Genomic DNA, 20,542 nt, shown 5'->3' on the forward strand with positions numbered 1-20,542 from the left:
GAATTTAGAATAAAAACAACAATGAAAATTGTAGAAATGCTCCAAAATGCTGAATCCGTCTAAGCATTGGTCCTATCATCAGGAGGTCATGAGTTTGATGCCCTTCACTGTCCTGCGATACCACAGCTACCCTTGGCCGGGAGTCCAAATAAGCATAATTGGCCTCAATCTCTCTGGACGACCCTCCATCTTCCCTCATTAGTCAGGCCATCGCTAGCTAATGCAGGTGTTTGTTAGCTGATGTAACAAGGGGATCGAACCAGCAACCTTGCGGTCACAAGACTGGTTCCCTAACCTTCAGCCAACGAAGGGAACTGTTAAGGACAGTTCTGATGCCAGACTCCCAGTCCTGCAGGGCCAACACACTTCCTGCATTTCCAGTGTTACCAAGCCATTCAGGAACTGATTTTAATGTTTATCAGCAGGTAGTTGGACACCACAAGTAAAATCAATAACCAAATCAACTCACATAGTCACACATGCACACACAACCACATAGACATACCAGTGAAGGGTTTCCCTGAGCTTATTTAAGAGGACAAAGATGGTCAAGCCGATATCCTTATGAACCCACTCTATAATACATCAGACGATCTTCTCACCAAAATGAGAAGCCCAGGTCTGGCAGATCTCTTAAAGGAACATAGACGTGGACTGTTGTGACAGATAAATGAGTTTAAAAGGAAAAGACAAATCAAACGTCATCACACTGTTACATCTGGCAACTGTAAAAGCAGCTGGGATTTCTGGCCAAAGCTTTACCACTTGATGCCGACAGTGGACAGATCATCACAGACTGAAATATTGTACAATTTTTGGAAATTTTCCGTGTAAATACTCAGAGAAGCTCTTGAGCTCTTGCAGTTTTCCTGCTTGTTTCCATGGTGTGTACAGTTCTGTTTATTTTATGGTAGAATATGGCAGGGCCTTAATAGAATGTTAATAGAATGTTAATAGAATGTTATCTTCAGTATTACCTGAGCACCCGGGCTTTATGAAGACAGTTTAGGACATAAATACAAAACCTCTGTCCAATGATCTACTGATATATTGCTGTGTTAATAGAAGTTGACAAATATGCATAGATACACACTTCATGTGTCGCAGTAGAAGTATGTGCTACCCTTCACCTTCCAAGGGACACCTAACAGGAGGGGAGGGTTGGCCATGAATAAAACTGTAGGAAGATTGGGTAAAAAATTCCCCTCCCCAAAGTTGTTATAAAAATAGTCTTGATATAATTATTATTATATTGTTATTTTAGTTCTTGTATATTGTGTGTCTTTGAAATCCATCCACTAAAGCATTCATATTGTATTGTTACACAGATCATTCTTCACTTCTTCTGGTGACCCCTGGCCAACTTCATGTAGCAGGAGTGCCTTCTCCATTTTACTGCTCCATGTAACGTTCAGGCCGTTGCCGTAGATTACTGTAATAAACTCATCATCCGTTACGTTCCTTACTAATCGTCGCTCCTGCCATCGACTCATGCCGTCTTCACGCTCTGACAGGCCGAGCGCGAGGCAATAACAATGAAGACTGGAGTGTTAATGTCACTCGGTGAAGGATGGTGAGGGGAGGCCAGTGTCCTGACGGAGGCATTCATTTCAGTCCATTGACTTCAATATTGCCTCTCTCTGTAATAAGCACGGCTCTCTGAGTCACATCAGCAATTATCGATTCAGCGTTGGAGGCTAGATGACCAGGTTAAAAGCTCCTGTTGCAGACTCATGTTAGATATGTCAGCTATGTAAAAAGTTGAACTATTACAGACAAATGTAAACAGAACTTGATGGCTGTTTTTTTGGAAACTCCTACCTTGAAGCTCTACATTGCTACAGTGGGAGACTGTTGATGCCTAATTAGAGAATCAGCATAAGTAAACATAGGTTTTGTGGTCAGAAACTGACCAGTGATCAATGGGTAGAGGGCCGCTGACAAACTGTGCAGCAACAGATGGACTACAGTCTGTAATTGTACAGTTATAGATTTAAGTATAATGCAGGTGTTTCTCATAAAGTGGCCAGTGAGTGGAAGTACAAGGTGGGTGTTTCTAATAAAATGGCCAGTGAGTGGACATACAAGGTAGCTGTTTCTAATAGCATGACCAGTTAGTGGAAGCACAAGGTAGGTATTTCTAGTAAAGTGGCCAGTGAGTGGAAGTACAAGGTAGGTGTTTCTAATAAAGTGGCCAGTGAGTGGAAGTACAAGGTGGGTGTTTCTAATAAAGTGGCCAGTGAGTGTAACTACAAGGTGGATGTTCCTAATAAAGGGGCTGGTTTGCGTTCATTGCTTAGCTCTATCAGGAACACTACATACCGGGCGTATGCAGTCTGTCAGGCTGGTAAAGATAACCCTGCATGCTTGTGTGCCTTTAGGGTGTGTAGTGTGAGATGAGGTCAGCAGAGGTCACCTCAGAACCTCCAGTCTAGTTAAGAGAGTTGTGGAGTGGCACTCTGACCCATTAGCCTGCAGAACAGAGCAGACTGTGTCAGCTTACATTAGCAGGCAGCTTTTAATATGACCAGAGAGAGCGAAAGAGAGAGAGCCACCACCGCTGGGCAAAACTCAACCTCATGCTTTCTGACACCACATCCTGATAGAGCCCGACTGACTAATGACGCATGCACACCACTCCAGCTTGGAGGAGAAACATCTCGCAGAGTTGAATATGTCTATAGTTTCAGACATCTTCAGCTGAATGGGCAACTTTTTGGGCCATTTGATTCCATTTGCATCAAAGATTTGGCCTAAAGGATTGAACGCAGGACTAGCAGACACAATTTGTTAGGCTTTAAGGGCCCAGATCATAGGAAACCAAATCCCTATGTCCACAATTTCCACAATTTTTATGTCTTAAGGTGTTAAGAAGAGAGAAATTATCCCACTATCATTTTGAGTCTACAGTGTTTCTTCCTAATATGGTCTTTGGGAGTCTTTCCTCTTGAGTCTTTCTTCTTCTCAGTATCTTCTTCATGCTTTTAGAGCTCTTTTCCATTTGAGTCTTGGTGCCTCATCGTGGTTCTTCCTCATGCATTTATAGAGCTTTTTCTTTTGAGTCTTGTAGGAATTTTTTCTTTTGAGTTTTGGTTCCTTTCAGTGTTTCTTCCTTGTTCTCTTTGGGCGTTTTTCCTTTTGAGTCTTGGTTCCTCTGCATATTTCTTCCCCATGTTCTTATGGAATTTTTCCTTTTGAATCTTGTTCCATTTCCAAGGTTCTTCCTCATGTTCTTAGGGTATTTTTTCTGTAGTGTCTTGGTTCCTCTGCATGTTTCCTATACATTTTCTTAAGGATTTTTTTTCCCTTTGAGTCTTGGTTCCCCTCTGTGTTTCCTCTTTATGCTTTTAGGGATTTATTTTTTGAATTCTGGTCCCTCCTCATTTTTCTTCCCCATGTTCTTAGGGAATTTTTCCTTTTCAGTCTTGGTTCCTTTCCATGTTTCTGCTTCATGTTCTTAGGGAAGATTTCTTTTTGAGTTTTGGTTCCTTCCCAAGTTTCTTCCTTATGCTCTTAGGGAATTTTTCCTTTTGAGACTTGCTCCATCTCTGTGGTTCTTCCACATGCTCTTAGGAATTTTTCTGAGTCTTGGTTCCTCTTCATGTTTCTTCCTCATGTTTCTAGGAACTTTTTCATTTTCGAGTCTTGGCTCTTCTCTTGTTTCTTACTTATGTTCTTAAGGACTTTTTCCTTTTGAATCTTGGTTCCTCTTCATGTTTCTTCCTCATGTTCCTGGGAAATTTTTCATTTTGAGTCTTGGTTCCTCTCCATATTTCTTCTTCATGCTTTTAGGGTTTTTTTTTTCTTTTGAACCTTGGTTCCTTTCTATATTTCTTCCTCACGTTGCTAGGGAATCCTTCATTTTGAGTCATGGTTTCTCTCTGTGTTTCTTCCTCATGTTCTTAGGGAATTTTTCCTTTTGAATCTTGGGTCCTCTCCATGTTTCTCCTTCATGGTCTTATGGAGTTTTTTCTTTTGAGTTTTGGTTCCTTTCCATGTGTCTTCCTCATGTTCTTGGGGATCTTTTTCCTTTTGAATCTTGGTTCCTCTTCATGTTTCTTTTTCATGGTCTTAGGGAGTCTTAGGGAGTTTCTCCCTTTGAGTCTTGGTTCTTGTAGGTGTTTCCTCTTTAAATAGAAGTGCTTAATAGGGATTGAGAGTAGCTTGCATGGTCAATGCCTGTGCATGACACTTAAGAGTCTATCATTGCATCCATTAAAATTGTGAATGTATGTAAATTAATAAAGTCTATTTTTATAGAAACTGCAATTTAATTACCAGGAATTGCTGCTTAACTCTGTGAAGAGTTTCTCTTGACCTTGGTGCTTTTTTACAGTCGACTGGTATTTTTATGAACTGTGCCAGTGGTGAGTCATTTGGAATTAACTGGATTTCTTCATGAATGGCTTATTAAATGTGATCATATCTTCATGTAAGCCACAATAATGATTATGGACAGTCTTATTTAAATTTATTTTTGCAGTTTTATATCTATATTCAGTAATAAAACAAGGGCAATTATACGAACGCTTGCTTTGTATTGCTTCTTCATTACCAATAACAGCAAACAAAACTGTTTTGCAGTTGTTGAACAAAGCTGTAGAGCATGAATTCTAATAACATATAGTTTTTTTTATCTTCCCAATGAGTATTATCATTTCAATACATCCCAAACAAATCTGTCATGCCTTTAAAAATATTCTTGAATCTCTTTATCTCTTTATTATTCTGATTCTTTCCTTTGCATTCATATTGTACAAGCATATGGGCTTCTCATAACCTTCGTTATTGCATGCATTACCATCCATCCATCTCCATCACTACCGTCAAATAAATGTCATCTGTCAGATGCTCACCACTGCTGTGCATCCTCCTTCACCTTTTTTCCATCCCTCCGCCTCTACAGCACCATTCCTGAAATCTAAAATGTAGAGAACTCTTGTCTGATACAAATACTGATGTTTTAAAGAAGTAAAAATAATGGTAACACTTTCTATGAATGTCACGTTTATAAGCATCTATAAACATATTTATAACATGTTATAATGCCTTAATACGGCATTATAAACATGATTATAAACATTTATAAAAATGATTTACACTGAATTACACTTTATAGCCATGTTTATTATACATTATTGTTAATATAATGCATTATAAGTAGTGTTGATAACATGTTATAATGTCAGTGCCAAAGAAGTCAGTGCCAGCCTGGAGAGTGTGAAGACAAATACCAAGCTAACGGTGGTGAACATTACCTTTCCCACATTGGGTAAAACACTGATGGCAGCACTAGTTTAAACTCTGACATTTGAAGCCTGTAATGTGCTTTACTGTGAATGTTTTAGTGTTTCAGTAAATCCTTCAGTAAATACTTCAACTTGAAGCCTCACTCTTAACACTGGAGGTGGCTTTAGTACAGTACGCTTCACTTTACTTAGAGTGGACAAATACAACTTTTGAGCTCTTATAATTTGTTATGAACAGTACTTATAATGTATTATGTTAACAATTCATAATGCATAATAAGCATGGCTATAACGTGTATAATGCATTTTTATAAATATTTATAGCTATGTGTATAATGCCTTATGAACGCATTATAACATCTTATGAATGTGTTTATAGATGCTTACAAAGGTGACATTCATAGAAAGTGTTACCAAAATAACATATATATAGTTATATAAGATTTAACTGATAATATTTGTCAGTATGTTTCTTATTTATTCAATAAGTGCTTTACTGGCTAGTAAGATTATCAATTCTCAATTGTCAAATAAACTCAAATCAACATTAGAAACTTACAAATAAGCTTAAAACACAATGTTATCCATGCCATTTGCACATATACACCTCCATACTGTGACAGACGCAGGATTTTGAACTTTACACTGGTAACAATCCGGATGGGCCTTCATTGGCCTGGAGAACACCATCATTCTTGTTCATTCTTTCCATAAACAATCAGTAGATGACAATACAGGTTTCCACTGTGTCAGTCCACTTCAGATGAGCATGAGCCCAAAGTCTTTACTTTCTTTTGTGGATGCAGCGATGAAACACATTCATTGACAAACTGATTTGTTTCTGAGCCAGTGTTGCGATATCCATTATAGAAGCCTACCAGATTTTGGTAGGCTGCCTGAGAGATCAAAGGTCATGGGCATTCAGTTGTGTTTTTTACCTTTCTCCTTTATGCACAGAGATTTCTCCAGATTCCCTGAATCTTTTGATGATATCATGCACTAAAAAGGGTGAAATACCTATAATCCATAAATACCTATAATCTTAAAATCTTTGCAATCACTCTTTGAGGAACATTGTTCTTAAACTGCTGGATTATTTACTGACACATTCATTTCAAAATGGCCATCTTTGGCTCATATTTTCTCATAAGAAAGTAGGCCTTTCGTGAATGCTTTTTTTCTATACTTAGGCATGATTGCTTCACTTGTTTAAGGTGATTTTTGAAGACTTAACAACATTCCTAGACTTAAATTACTCTGTCTCAACTTTTTTGGAAGGTGTTGCCAGGTGTTCCCAAAAATCACTTTCAGTCCTAAAAGTATAATATAATATTTTCCTTCCGATGATATATTTGGTTTCCCCTGCTTTGCTTAAAACATTGAGTTTAATTGATGGGATTTCCATCAAAGACGTTTCATTATGGAACCTTAAGAGCGAGATATCGGTTGGGCCCAAATAGTTAGCCAGTGAGTTAGATCCATGGGAGTTAGAATTGCCCATTCCAGCAGCAGTGTCTTGTATATGAAATCAGACTCCTCCACTGCATAGTACTTACTAAGAATATGGATCTGAGGCTCCTGATCTTGATGGTATTGGCTTGTTGTGGGGTGCAACATCCTCTAAATGTCACAGATTCTACTATTTACATTGCCCTTTCGCCATTCAAGCAACTTATTATCAGTTCGGGACCGGATGAGTGAGGAGGCATGTATATCGTCATAGTCACAGACACAGTGTTTATACCCAACATTATGGACTGCTTCGCAGGAACTTTGAGGGAGTTTAATCTGCATTTTTTTTTTTGTTTGTTTGTTTCATTTTCATCAACAGGTCTCTGAAAAGAGTGGTTATTGGGAAAGATGTTTTTATTTTCTATTTTTATTAACTATGTTCCTTCATCTGTCACCAATGTGCATCTGTTCTATATACAAACATGGGCATTGTCCATTTGGATCAATTTTCCTGCACTTGAAGCATCTTGTTCAGGTGTAATTAGAGTGTGCTTCCATTCCTGAGAGCAAACCTGAAAGGCTGGACTTACAATCACTTCAATACACCAGCATCTGTGTGGTGTTCATTAGTGTGTGGAGTTTTGAACAAGCACGTCTTCGGCATGACAGAACATCTACAAAAAACCCGAAGAAGTCCAGACCACTTGCCAAGAGAGACAGTGGCAAGACAAACTTGTCTGTATTTGCACAAGTAGCTACATTATTCAATGGGCAACAGAAAGGGTTAGACTTCTTAACTAGCTAACTAGTGTTAGCTAGAAAAAAAAGATGATTTGTAGCCATCAATTAGCCTGTGAGAGTGTTTTTGATGGGGATTTGTTGGTTTGAAGTTCATCAGTAATGTTTTCTGCATCAGATTCGTGGATTTTTCCGATCTGAAGCAAGAGAGGGGCTTGATTTTCTCTTCTTTCTCAATGGTCAACACTTTATTTACTGTATATGATGACAGTTTTGGTGGTCTACCAGGTCTTGCATGGTTGTTGAGAGTCCCATGTTCTCTATAACTTCTTTGAACATGTCTGTTGAAACAAGAGTAACTTGTACTTGATGGTCATTTTGACTGGAAATTAAGTAAATGAAGGGAAGTCTGTGACTTTGGCACTTTGGTACTTTTCAGTTGTTAAAACTCCATTTGAAGCCTTGAAGAGTATTATCTTGTGTTTTTGGTCATTGACCCACCAAAAACTCTGCACTTTGACACACCCCCCCCACCCCCCAGACAACCCCCAACAAAACGTTTGGACACTATCCTTGGGGTACATGGCTCAGCTTCTACAAAGCACCCTTTATGAAATATTCCTTGTGCCGCCACTGCCTCTGGGTCTCGCTTGCTACAAGTATGATATGTTTACAAGACAGAATGAACAGAGACACTGTAATCATATAGAGGAGTGTTACTTCTTTGATGAAGGATACTTATTGTAGACAGTTTTTGGGTAAAGGTTTTGCATTTGCCGCCTCACAAATTGAGGGATCCTGAATGTGAGGCAACTGTAGCTTCCATGAAGAAGGAAAAGGCCTCAAAAAGTCAGAATAGTCACGTACAGTTGAGCCCCGTCATTGGCGAGAAAGTAAAGATGAAAAGTGTTGCTCCATCAGCAGGCTGGACGCTCAAATCCACCGAGCCGGAGATGATGAGTGGAAGCGAGAGCAGGATCAGCACTAATGTAACAATTCGTCACTCCATTGATCTAGTGTGGGCCACAGCTAGCTCCACTCCATTGATTTGGTCTGGACATCAGCTAGCTTCACTCCATTGATCTGGTCTGAGCCTCAGCTAGCTTTGCTGAGAATAAAATCCTAAATTTCCCTCGCGTGGCTTTTCTCAAAATGGGGGTGATATTGCTGACCATCTCTGGGGTTTGAATCCAAAGCCTCAGTGTTAAAGTATTGAAGTGCTCGTCCCTCAGCATCCTGGATGGATTATGGAGCATTTCAAAGGCTTTGGGCCCAAAGCAAAGCATTTATTTTTCACTTTATTTTCAAACACCTTGGCCCTGTGGTATTCCAGATATTGAGTCTGGACACCTAAAAAGTTGCGCAAGCCTTAGGGTCACCGCGCTACTTCCTCCAGCACAGATACTGAAGGGACAAAACTGATGAAAATCTCAAAGTATCCCAAATGCTCACAAAAATAAATTAAGTTAGGTTGGACTAGGCTTTTCACTGGACTGTTCTTTTGGGACAGCGTGTATCGGAAAATAGAACTGAATCAAATTGAATTCAAACTGTATGACTGGCACACACACTCTTTACTGTGATGTGCGTGGGGTGGCACAATCACATCATCCTAAATGTGTTTTCTAATGGGTGCATTCATAGAGAATCAAACAGTGGGACCATGCATATGTTTCCTCAAGGCTGGAGGCATCTCCGCCTCATTTCAGAAGTTCATTTTACTGCTTGGATGAAACTGATAGGTGGTTGGGAATTTCATTTCAGTGCATGATATGGCATTGTGTGCTTTTTGAAAGGCTACCTTCATTATTAAACTATTATTAAAGATATATTATTTTATTATCATTATTAGTTGGTTCTTCAGCGTCTCTTGAACTGTATTTGAAGAGTGCGGTGGAATGTCTTTTGGACTAGGGCCTAACAAATATGAAACCAAAAAAAAGATAATATTGGCCTGTGTTATTTTATATGGTCAAAAAATTCAGCTTAAATTTCTCACAAAGAGCGTTTTCACACGAGTCCCGAATACTTGATTATCCATTTAGGACTAGCTCTGGGCTTGTGTTTGGGGGAGGGGCTCATTATCGCTGGTGTGATTTCACAGGCAAGAATTCCCTCCGAATTCTTGTGCAATTCCATTCACCACTTTTGTGTGTGCAGGTTTGCCAAACGGCCGGCATCCCTTTGGGGCTTTTCATTATTTTATTTGGATACAAACACAGAACATTGTTTTTTGTCTACAACAATCCTTCCCTGCCATCACAAAACCTATAAAAAGGGAAGTATTGAGGAAAGTCAAAGCAGTCATGTAACAAAATCAACCAGTCATGAAACCCCACATGCGGCGCCCGAAGTGGATAGCGTCCAGACTTGCAGCGAACCGCACCAGAGATGGCTGGAATTTCAGGAGGAACAGCCTGGAAAAGGCTCTAGCATAAAAACACCCAAAAACTTATATAAAAATGATATAAATATTTTAGCGTAGGGATATTTTTATTCCGAAATTCTATGAGATGTTGTTGATTTGTGTAAATTAGGCATTTCCCCCTTTTTTTTCATTAGTTCCCTTTATATTCATTATTTATGACCATCAAACATACTTCCTAACATTTGACCCTCTGTTTAATAAGCAGCACATTTTGTTACTGCTATAGCTTGTTATAGTTATAAATACAGCCAATGGGTCTGATTCACCAACTGTTCTTAAAAAAAAATTGGTAACACTTTCTATGAATGTCACCTTTGTAAGCATCTATAAACACATTCATAACATGCTATAATGCATTCATAAGACATTATAAACATAGCTATAAATATTTATAAAAATGCATTATAAGTTAGAGCCATGTTTATTATGCATTATGAATTGTTAACATAATGCATTATAAGTACTGATCATAACAAATTATAAGAGCTCATAAGTCGTATTTGTCCGCTCTAAGTGAAGCGTACTGTACTAAAGCCTCCTCCAGTGTTAAGAGTGAGGCTTCAAGTTGAAGTATTTACTGAAGATTTACTGAAACACTAAAACATACACAGTAAAGCTCATTACAGGCTTCAAATGTCAGAGTTTAAACTAGAGCTGCCATCAGTGTTTTACCCAATGTGGGAAAGGTAATGTTCACCACCGTTAGCTTGGTATTTGTCTTTACGCTCTCCAAGCTGGGACTGACTTCTTTGGCACTGACATTATAACATGTTATTAGCACTACTTATAATGCATTAAATTAACAATTCATAATGTATAATAAACATGGCTATAAAGTGTAATTCAGTGTAATTCTTTTTTATAAATGTTTATAACCATGTTTATAATGCCTTATGAATACATTATAACGTTATAAATGTGTTTATAGATGCTTACAAATGCGACATTCATAGAAAGTGTTACCAAAAATTTCTTCTTAAGACCCACTTATGAAGCTTTCACGAAGATTCTGACATTGACCAACGTTTTCTTATTTGGGATTTGATCTTAGGAAAGAACAGAATCCACGTACACTGAAGAGCACAAAAGAGCGGATAACGGTTTAAGAACATGTCATGGATTTGACACTTGGCACTTTAGCCTCTTGCTCTTAATACAGCTCATAAATTTTTGTTTCAGTCTCTCAAGGAGAAATTGATCTCCACCTTACTGTTACTTTTGTTAGTTTGCTGCTTGTTGATTTATCCACAGGTCTTCGTAGAACACTGTCCAGTGTAGTCTGCTAAAAGTATCACTATTTAAAAGCTGTATTTTAACGAAAGGCTTACAATTGCAGGCTCTAGCATATCAACATGCAGCATGCTGCAGCTGGGCTTCAGCCTGCATGGAACTTTAGTGCCGGTAATGACTTAGCATGTTAACACATCACAAATTTTGACAGCCCTAGTTTTATTGTCTTAACAAATTATGATGTGTTGTGTTCAGCTTGTATTGCTGTAGTTGAAGTGACTATTAGATTAACAGTATTTATGAAGCAAACAGCTTTCCTCATATCAGGGGTGTTTGTTAAAAGGGCAGCGCTTACCAATAATACGAATAACCGATATATCAGTCTGGCCCTACACCCATCCCAGATAAAACAAAGCATCCAGTATTACTTTAAGCATTTTTTTTAACAACTCAATTTCATGTGATTGTATACAAGCACAGCGTCTATGACTGGATCCGGACTGGCTGGTTGAATCTGCTGTATCTGCTGGCTCACTCGGGTAATGAGACGGCTTTATTGGAGACTGCAATTCTCCACATACAGTAATACAGAAGTGCTTGAGTCTAGAAGATAACAGGGCACAGTGGGGAGCCCTGGGAGAACAGCCTCCTTAGGGGCTAAATAACTGCTTATTACTCCTGTCTTACAGTGCCCACACACACACAAACACATACACACACACACATACACACACACATACACACACACACACACACTATAATTACAGGATCAGATATATATTGGAATTTAACCTTCAAAACAGTACACAAGTCTACACCACACACACACACACACACACACACACACACACACACACACACATACAGTTAGCATCTTTTATATCTGCATTCACTACACCTACACTCGATGGCCACTTTATTAGAAACAGCTACCTGTATTTCCATTCAGTGGCCACTTTACTAGAAACACCCACCTTGTACATCCACTTATTGGTCACTTCATTAGAAACATCTACCTGTACTTTCACTCAGTAGCCACTTTATTAGAAACACCCACCTTGTGCTTCCACTCACTGGCCACTTTATTAGAAACACCCACGTTGTACATCCATTCACTGGCCACTTTATTAGAAACACCCATCTTGTGTGTCCATTCACTGGCCACTTTATTAGAAACACCCACCTTGTACATCCACTCACTGGCCACTTTATTAGAAACACCCACCTTGTACATCCACTCATTGGCCACTTTATTAGAAACAGCTACCTTGTACTTCTACTCATTGGCCACTTTATTAGAAACACCCACTTTGTACTTCTACTCACTGGCCACTTTATTAGAAACACCTACCTTGTGCTTCCGCTCACTGGCCACTTTATTAGAAACACCTACATCATATGGGTGTGCAATTACACACTGTTGCCCATGCAAAATTGATCAGACCCCATCTACCTCATTCCCCACTGGTCAGTTTCCTGAACACAGGATCGCTGTTGTCCAGATATTTCTTGGGTGGTGGATCAATCTCAGCACAGCAGTGACAATGACATGGTAGTGACTGTGGTTCTCTTATAAGTGTAGAAAACATGCCAGTGTCAATGCTAGGTTAAGAGTGGACCACCACCCAAATTATCAAACCAAGAGCTAATCTGGGGTCAGAAACTGACCACTGATGAAGGACTACATGATGACTGACACAAACTCTGCTTTAACAGACTGTAACTGGTGGAGCCACAAGGAGGAGTTTCTAATAAAGAAGCCAGTTCTCTCACACACACATAAACTCTTGTTGTATATGAACATTCAGCCCTCAGAGCCGTAGAAAACCCCACTCTCTCACTCTCTTGTGCACCATCCCTCTGCTTGTGGTCTGCAATTGAAGAAATGATCCTGCAGTTACTGCAGCAAATAACTCCTTTATCATCATGATACAAGGAGGACATTGTCTCCACTGGTCGTAGATGAAAGCTGTGGTAATAAAGGGAAGGTTAAGCAAAGTGTAGTGTAGCTGCTGACTGATCACGCCAGGAAAACCATTACACAATGTGTGACTGCCAAAAGAGCCTGGAGGACGTGGGAGACGGGCTGGTAACGCCAAGCCACACACACACACACACACACACACACACACACACACACTGCATTTTGTCAAGTGAGGATCAACAAAACCCACAACAACAAACCTTTTGTGTTTTTTGTGTTATTGGAAACATTTGGTTTATGCAGTGCATAATATGCCCATGTATTTAACATATATACTACATACTTTATTACTATTATTATTGCATTATATGTATTAAGAATTTCATATTACACACACACACACACATATATTGCAGTTGTCGGAAGAATTTTGTTGTTGTTGTTTTTCAATTTTTGACATTTTTTGGAAAAAATAAAAATAAAAATAATATATATATATATATATATATATATATATATATATATATATATATATATATGTAATTTGCTGTATGATAGAATAATTATATATACATCTCTTAATATATATATATATATATATATACACATGCTACATTAGTGTGTCCCATATATGTGATAAATGTAAACATGTGTTTTTCTTGGTTTTGCTGCAAATTCAGGTTGTTGTTTGCTTTTTTTTGCTTTGTGAAAACTAACACACACCCATGCTGTGCCGTACACATGAGGAGCTGGTCTGTATCACAACCCGCTGTAATGGACCTGGCATTAGCACAGTGTTCGTCTCGCACATACACCCTGCAGCATATGTGAGGGTGTTCGGGCGTTTTGGGGCAGCTGATGGAGCAGATGGCTCTGGCTGGCCAGAGGAAGGTGTTTGATGGGTGGAAAGAGGTGTTTTTAATTACACGTCAAGTCTGTCGCCTAAGTGGGGGCTGAAGGGGCTTCGTCTGCTCACGAGCCTCAAACCTTGCGCTCGCCCTCAAGTGTGGAACCACACTTGAAGCAGACCTGCGTTCAGTTTCGACACAAAAAAAGCACTTCATGATGCTCGCAGTCACGTTGTGCGATCACGTCACTGTTTCTTAATTGGCACATTGTCCTGTTTGACAGGAAAGCAAAGTTAGGGCCTTCTATTTTCATTCTGGCATAGAGTTGCCAGACATTGCAAAAGCAGGTCAGCAGAGGTTCGACTGCACACAGGCTTTTGCAGAGTAATTGGGCTAATTAGGCCCTGCATTCACAGCATGCAGCACGTACAGTCGATGCAGACTCACCCATATGGAGGGAAGGACCATAATTATGGCCCAAAGGTATGACCTGCACTTTTGAGTTGAATGCAGGCTGACGCAGGGGACCATCTGAGCTGGTCTTTTTGCCCAAATTTTTGTTTATTCTTCATTATTGATTGTTTAGTCTTGTTCTTTTGTTTAGTCTTCTTTCATTTCAAACATTGCCCCTGCAATTAGCTGATGTATGCAATGTTGCTTGAGTCCCATTTAGGCCACTGGGTACTTCAAACTACAACAACATAGAAAATCTGTTGAATTTTTTTTGTTATTCTTTACCATGTTTTCTCTTAGTAAGCTCCAATCTTGTGCTTTGCAGTCTGTCCTGGCACTGATAACAAGCTCAGCACCCTGTCGGACCTGGACCAGCAGTACCACACTCTGCGCAAGTTCTACGAGAACTGTGAGGTGGTGATGGGCAATCTAGAAATTACCAGCATCGAGCGCAGCCGCAACCTCAACTTCCTTAAGGTGAGTTAAACTTATGTTAATTCCTAATTCTACATTCTCAACCTTAAACCTCAAACTTTAAACTTAACCAATTGCAACCTCAACTTTTTAGATGTGAGTTAACCCTTAACTCTGTGTGCTTAACCCTAAACCTAACCAACTGCAACTTTCTTTAAAGGAGTTGATCTAACGTCAACACTTAACTCTAAATCCTAAACCTTAAACCTCAAACCTAATCAATTACAGCCTTGTCTTCCTTAATATGAGTCAGCCGATTGTTAACTAATCCTTAGGTTCCTAAAAGTGAATTAGACGAATATTAACCTTTAACTCTAATTTAACATCCTAGACTATATTTGTCTATAATGGAGAATTTCCATTCAGAATACTGTGTAGTCCAGGACTACACTTAATACCTGTCTCGGAAACCAACCATAAATCTTAAACCTTAAACCTAACCAACCACATCCTTAAAGTAAGTCAGATCAACCCTTACTCTACATCTTAGACCATAAACCTAACCAATTGCAACCTTCATAAATTTCAGCCTCATCATTATTAAAATGAGTCAGTCTATTATTAACTCATTTTAAACCTTATGTTTAAAACTTAAGACTTAGGTTAAGACTTAGACTAGTCTGAATTAGACTAATGTTAACCCTTAACTTTAATGCTAAACTTTGTAACCTAATCCAAAAAAAACAACCATCTCATTCTCAAAGTGAGTTAGACCAACATTAAGCCTTAACTCTTAACAGCATAGGAAGGTTTCCCAGACAAGGATTAAGCCTAGTACCAGACGACAGAAAATTTTCAATGGAGAGTTCCAGTTAAAGGAGAAAAGTAGTTCAGGGCTAGACTAAAATCTCCTTCTGGAAAGCCATGTGGTCCAGGACTAGGCTTAATCCCTGTCTGGGAAAACCAACCTTAAACCTAACCCACCACATCCTCAAAGTGAGTTGGATTAACCCTTAACTCTTACTGTAAATCCTAGACCCTAAACCGAACCAACTGCAAACTTCATAAAGGCAAGTTAGATCAACTATCCCTAAACCTTATTCCTCAAAGGCTAAACATCTGCAATGAAACTTTTAATTGTAACCATAATTCCTAAACCTAACCAACTACAGCCTCAACTAGAGCTTACCTTAGCTTTAAACACTACACATTGGCCTTAACTAACTACAAACTCAAGTTCAACTCATGTTGGTGACTATCTAACCAAATTTGTGCTTCTTCTACAAATGCAGAGTTGGGTTCTGTAGTTGAATTCCTGTCCCAGAAATGCCATGAGTGACCAGAGGTTCACAAGAGAACTGGCCTTGATCTCATCAGGTTCATGCCACCCTGTCAGTACAGAACCAGCTGAGGTTTGCAAGGTCAAATGGGCAGCAAGCACTTAACACTCCACTTGAGATTTGGTGAACTGTTCTATAATATTGCAGTTCAAAAGATTCGGTGAAGGGCGCCTGATTCGTCTCGTCTTAAGTTAGGTTAATCTTGGTAATTGCCTATAACTAACCCTGGAAGAAACTGCAGGGAAAACAAACCCAAACCAGCTGTGATATTCCTGAAGGTGAGACTGATGTGAATGATTAGTGTTCATCATCAGCCTCTATCACACTATTGCTTTCCTTTGTCAGCCCGTGTTATTGATGACTTTTGTTTGTCGACAGTGTTATTAAAAGATAAGTTCGCTCTAAATTGCTTGCTAGAAGTAATGATTCCTTTGGGTGCATGGAAAATCATCAATTAACTTTTGACAACTATGCCAGATAGGGAACAATATGTGTAATATTTATTGAACTTATCCCAGTCTGTACTTTTAGGGCATACCAAGTGTGGAGAGCAGTCTGAAAACTGAATTCAGGCTCTCAAGACGCTCGTCTGGCTAATATACTGTTTTACAAGTGCAATATTGACCGGAGTCTGAATCATGATGATGCTGCAGCATCCATGACTGGGACTCCATAGTTGGTCATGTTGACTCATGGGTAGAGAGAGTTGCTAAGCTTTTCTCACCCAGTCTTCAATCTATAGAGTGTTGCTACCTAAGCAAGAGCATCTGTTAGGAAACGCATGCAGAATCACGTAGTTAAGAGTCCTCTTACTTAGATCTTCTATAAGCTTATTAGATTGAAATGATGCAATACAGTTAGCTGTGGAAGAAATTTGGGTTCTTTTGTGTATGTTTGTTAGTTAAAGTCTCAGTGAGATGGAGCTATGGACGTTAGCTATGGTCCCACTGAACTGGAGCTATGGACGTTAGCTATGGTCCCACTGAACTGGAGCTATGGATGCTAACTATGGTCTCACTGAACTGAAGCTATGGATGTTAGCTATGGTACCACTGAACTGGAACTATGTATTCTAGCTATGGTACCACTGAACTGGAGCTATGTATTCTATCTATGGTCCCACTGAACTGGTGCTATGGATGCTAACTATGGTCTCAATGAACTGGAGCTATGGACGTTAGCAATGGTCTCACTGAACTGGAGTTATGGATGTTAGCTATGGTTTCAATGAACTGGAGCTATGGATGTCAGCTATGGTCCCACTGAACTGGAGCTATGGATGCTAGCTTTAGTCTCTCTGAACTGGAACTGTGGATGTTAGCTATGGTCTCATTGAACTGTAGCTATGGATGCTAACTATGGTCTCATTGAACTGTAGCTATGGATGCTAACTATGGTCTCATTGAACTGTAGCTATGGCTGCTAGCTATGATCTCACTAAACTGGAGCTATGGATGCTAACTATGGTCTCACTGAACTGGAACTATGGACGTTAGCTATGGTCCCACTGAACTGGAGCTACAGATGTTAGCTATGGTCTCACTGAACTACACATATGGATGCTACCTATGGTCCCACTGAACCGGATATATGGATGCTAGCTATGGCCTCACTGATGTGAAGCTCTGGATGCTTTCATGTTTAAGTTGAAAAGTTAAAACAAAGTCATGTTTAGAACTTCTGGTATAACCTAAGCTCACACCTTTGTGTTTATTAGCTAACTTGTCTTAGCCAAACAATAACATCAGCAATAAGCCTTTCCTACTTGGGTCACATTTTTTTTCTTTTTTTGGGTGATCTGTGGTTCCATGTTGGTTTCACGAACACTTACACCTTTTTAGGGGAAATTGTAAATATTTTGTTACCAATAGTAAAAATATCGCTATATGTGTTGCAACCCATTTTGTTTTTTAGATTTTATCATTAGCCAACATTTGAACTTTTGTACAGCTGGTGCAACTGGCTCCTGATGTGCCCTTGTCTAACTGTCAACCTATAAATGAAAGTGCTCCATTTTGGATGGTGTCTACAAAAGATTGACATTTAAAATAAACATATTTCATTTCATTTCACTGTAAATGCTCTCAATAAGCCCCAAAAGACACCCACCCCAAAGGGTCCTGTATGGTTCTTGCCATGTTTAATGAGCTGAGCCATAGCTAATTACTGCACTCTCATTTCAGAATGGAGTCCATAAACATTTCCATTAGCCACGGTGTCATTAGCACAACAGTTAGGCGTCTGGGGGATTGATAAGGAGTATTGGAAGGTATGAAGTGAGGGAGCACCATTCTCTCTCTCCCTCTCTCTCTCTCTCTCTCTCTCTCTCTCTCTCTCTCTCTCTGTATCAGCATCCTCATGCATGGTTAATCTCTTGGCCCCTTTGCTGTGTGCCTCTGCTGCAGTCTCTGAGGATGTGAGACAGATGCTCACCTGTGGTTCAGAGTCTGGAGCTAGAAACAGTGGAGGAATCGTGCAGTCGTACTGCAGGCTTATTCTGCAGTCGCTGTGATTGCGGAGAACATCTGCTAAAGAATTCCTCTTCAGCATGTCCTTCCAGCACTGACACAGCCATCTCTGGCATCTCTATGAAGGTACAACTGGGTCATTCTACAGAAACGTCCACTTTTCTATCTCTCCATAGGTGTCACTGGTGTTACCAATCCTCATTAGAAAGGTAACACCAGTGACACTTTTAATGAAAAATGCATTTTACAAACCACATGGTATCAATCATGGAATGTCCACTAAAATATGTAATTTAATCCATTTGTATTCTATTTTTTCACAGTTACCTCAGAATAAAGTCGGTCACACCAGTGACTTCAACTAAAAGCTTCAAATGAAATCATGAGCTAAATGAGAAAATCTCTGATAAATGAAAGACACAGTGGACTCACCATGTGCTTTTCTTCATAGATCCTCAGAAAACAGGTAAAAGGAAGTCAAGTGATGTCATCAGTGTGACTATTATTTCAAAATAAGAGACTTTTTGTTACGCGGTAACACCAGTGACACGACTCCTGGGGACCACAACCTTCATTATATATTTTATAATATTTATCTGGCATTTGTTTTCTTTATGTCATTTAATTTATATATTCCATAGTCACGTATAGATTATTGTAGTTAAAATTGCAGAAAAACATGTTTTTTTTTCTTCAAAATATGGCCTCATTCTGTACACATGACTGTGGGGACAAGCTCTTCTGTGGTGCTTGGAGTTCTAGATAATTGATTTAAAAAACAATATTGCTAAATTGAGGCTCAAGAAGATGTAATTGTTAAAATAACATTGTTTAATTTTAAAATATACATACATTGTAATGCTAATATGGTTTTGAAGTGTAATATATCTGTAAATATATCTGGCTAGGGACACAAAAATGGACGTTTCTCTAGAATGACCCAACTACAAGATTCCCAAGTCCTAGGCATAATTAGATGGTTAAAGTTCAGTTGCCATTAGCTGTGATTATGAATCAAGGGCGTTTCTCCATTGCACAAAGTATCGAAATCTATGGCACCAGAAACTGGAACTGTGCTTTTTTCCATTGGCCAGTGCTTCAGTACTGAAGGTTTCAGATTTATGTTTTTTGGCACCTGCTCAAGACTGGTACCAACAGAACCCACTGGTACTTGAGGGTGCTCTCCTCTGTCTTTGGAAATACCTTCAGCTAAAGCTAGGTTTAGTGAATTCTTTACTTTTCTGGGTGAGGATAAAGTCACCAAGTACTATGACCAGAATGTGAGATAGAGCATGTTGATGTGTCTTTTATTTTTAGAATTATTACTTTGTAAAGAGTTCAGGAAGGTGACATAAGATAGTTAGAAAGACAAAGCTAAAATCATTTATGCTAATCTCCACAGAATGAGTGTTTTTGCTCATATTTTCAGACTCAACAGAGAAAAATAAGCTTAATTCTATGCATGAGTTGTGTAAATGAGAGTCTGACTGAGGAACAGTGCAGCATGCCATTTCGTGTCAGCCAATAAATTAAGCCCACTAGCAAGCAAGGTAGCTAATTTGCCAAATTAGATGCTTTAGAGTGGCATGAAATGAACAAAAATTAATCACGGTTATTATGACCATTCCAGCTGTCTCTCAAGCTGGTGGAAAATGAACAAGAACTGTAAGTTCCATTGGTTCCCATTTTTGAATGTGCAGTGGAAAAGCACCCTAAACGTTCACTTCATGTCACTTGTTCGGGTACCGAAGCTAGGAGATGCCTTCAAAATTTCAAAGAAATCCATCATTTTACTTTGCTTATTCAATTTTCTTGACCACTCTTGAACATTTCATAAGGCTGGAGGAAACTTTGACAAGAAATGGAATTAGGAAGCACTTTAAAGCTACATCCTAAAGCACGTCATTGGACTCTGGAGCAGTGGAAATGCATTGTGCGGAGTGACGAATCACGCTTCTCTATCTGGTAGTCTGATGGATGAGTCTGGGTTTGGCGAAT

At 39.2% G+C, this 20,542-nt stretch overlaps 1 protein-coding gene across 1 annotated transcript in view; it reads left to right on the forward strand.

Annotated features, from left to right (window-relative positions):
- Positions 1-20,542, forward strand: part of si:ch73-383l1.1 (receptor tyrosine-protein kinase erbB-4) — a 316,113-nt gene that overhangs the window by 147,361 nt on the left and 148,210 nt on the right. The window contains exon 2 of the mRNA XM_036564034.1: positions 14,648-14,799. Within this exon, the coding sequence (XP_036419927.1) occupies positions 14,648-14,799 (152 nt within the window). The remainder of the gene's footprint in view (positions 1-14,647; positions 14,800-20,542) is intronic.

This window comes from Colossoma macropomum, unplaced genomic scaffold, assembly GCF_904425465.1.
Source record: "Colossoma macropomum unplaced genomic scaffold, Colossoma_macropomum, whole genome shotgun sequence".
Lineage (NCBI taxonomy): Eukaryota > Metazoa > Chordata > Actinopteri > Characiformes > Serrasalmidae > Colossoma > Colossoma macropomum.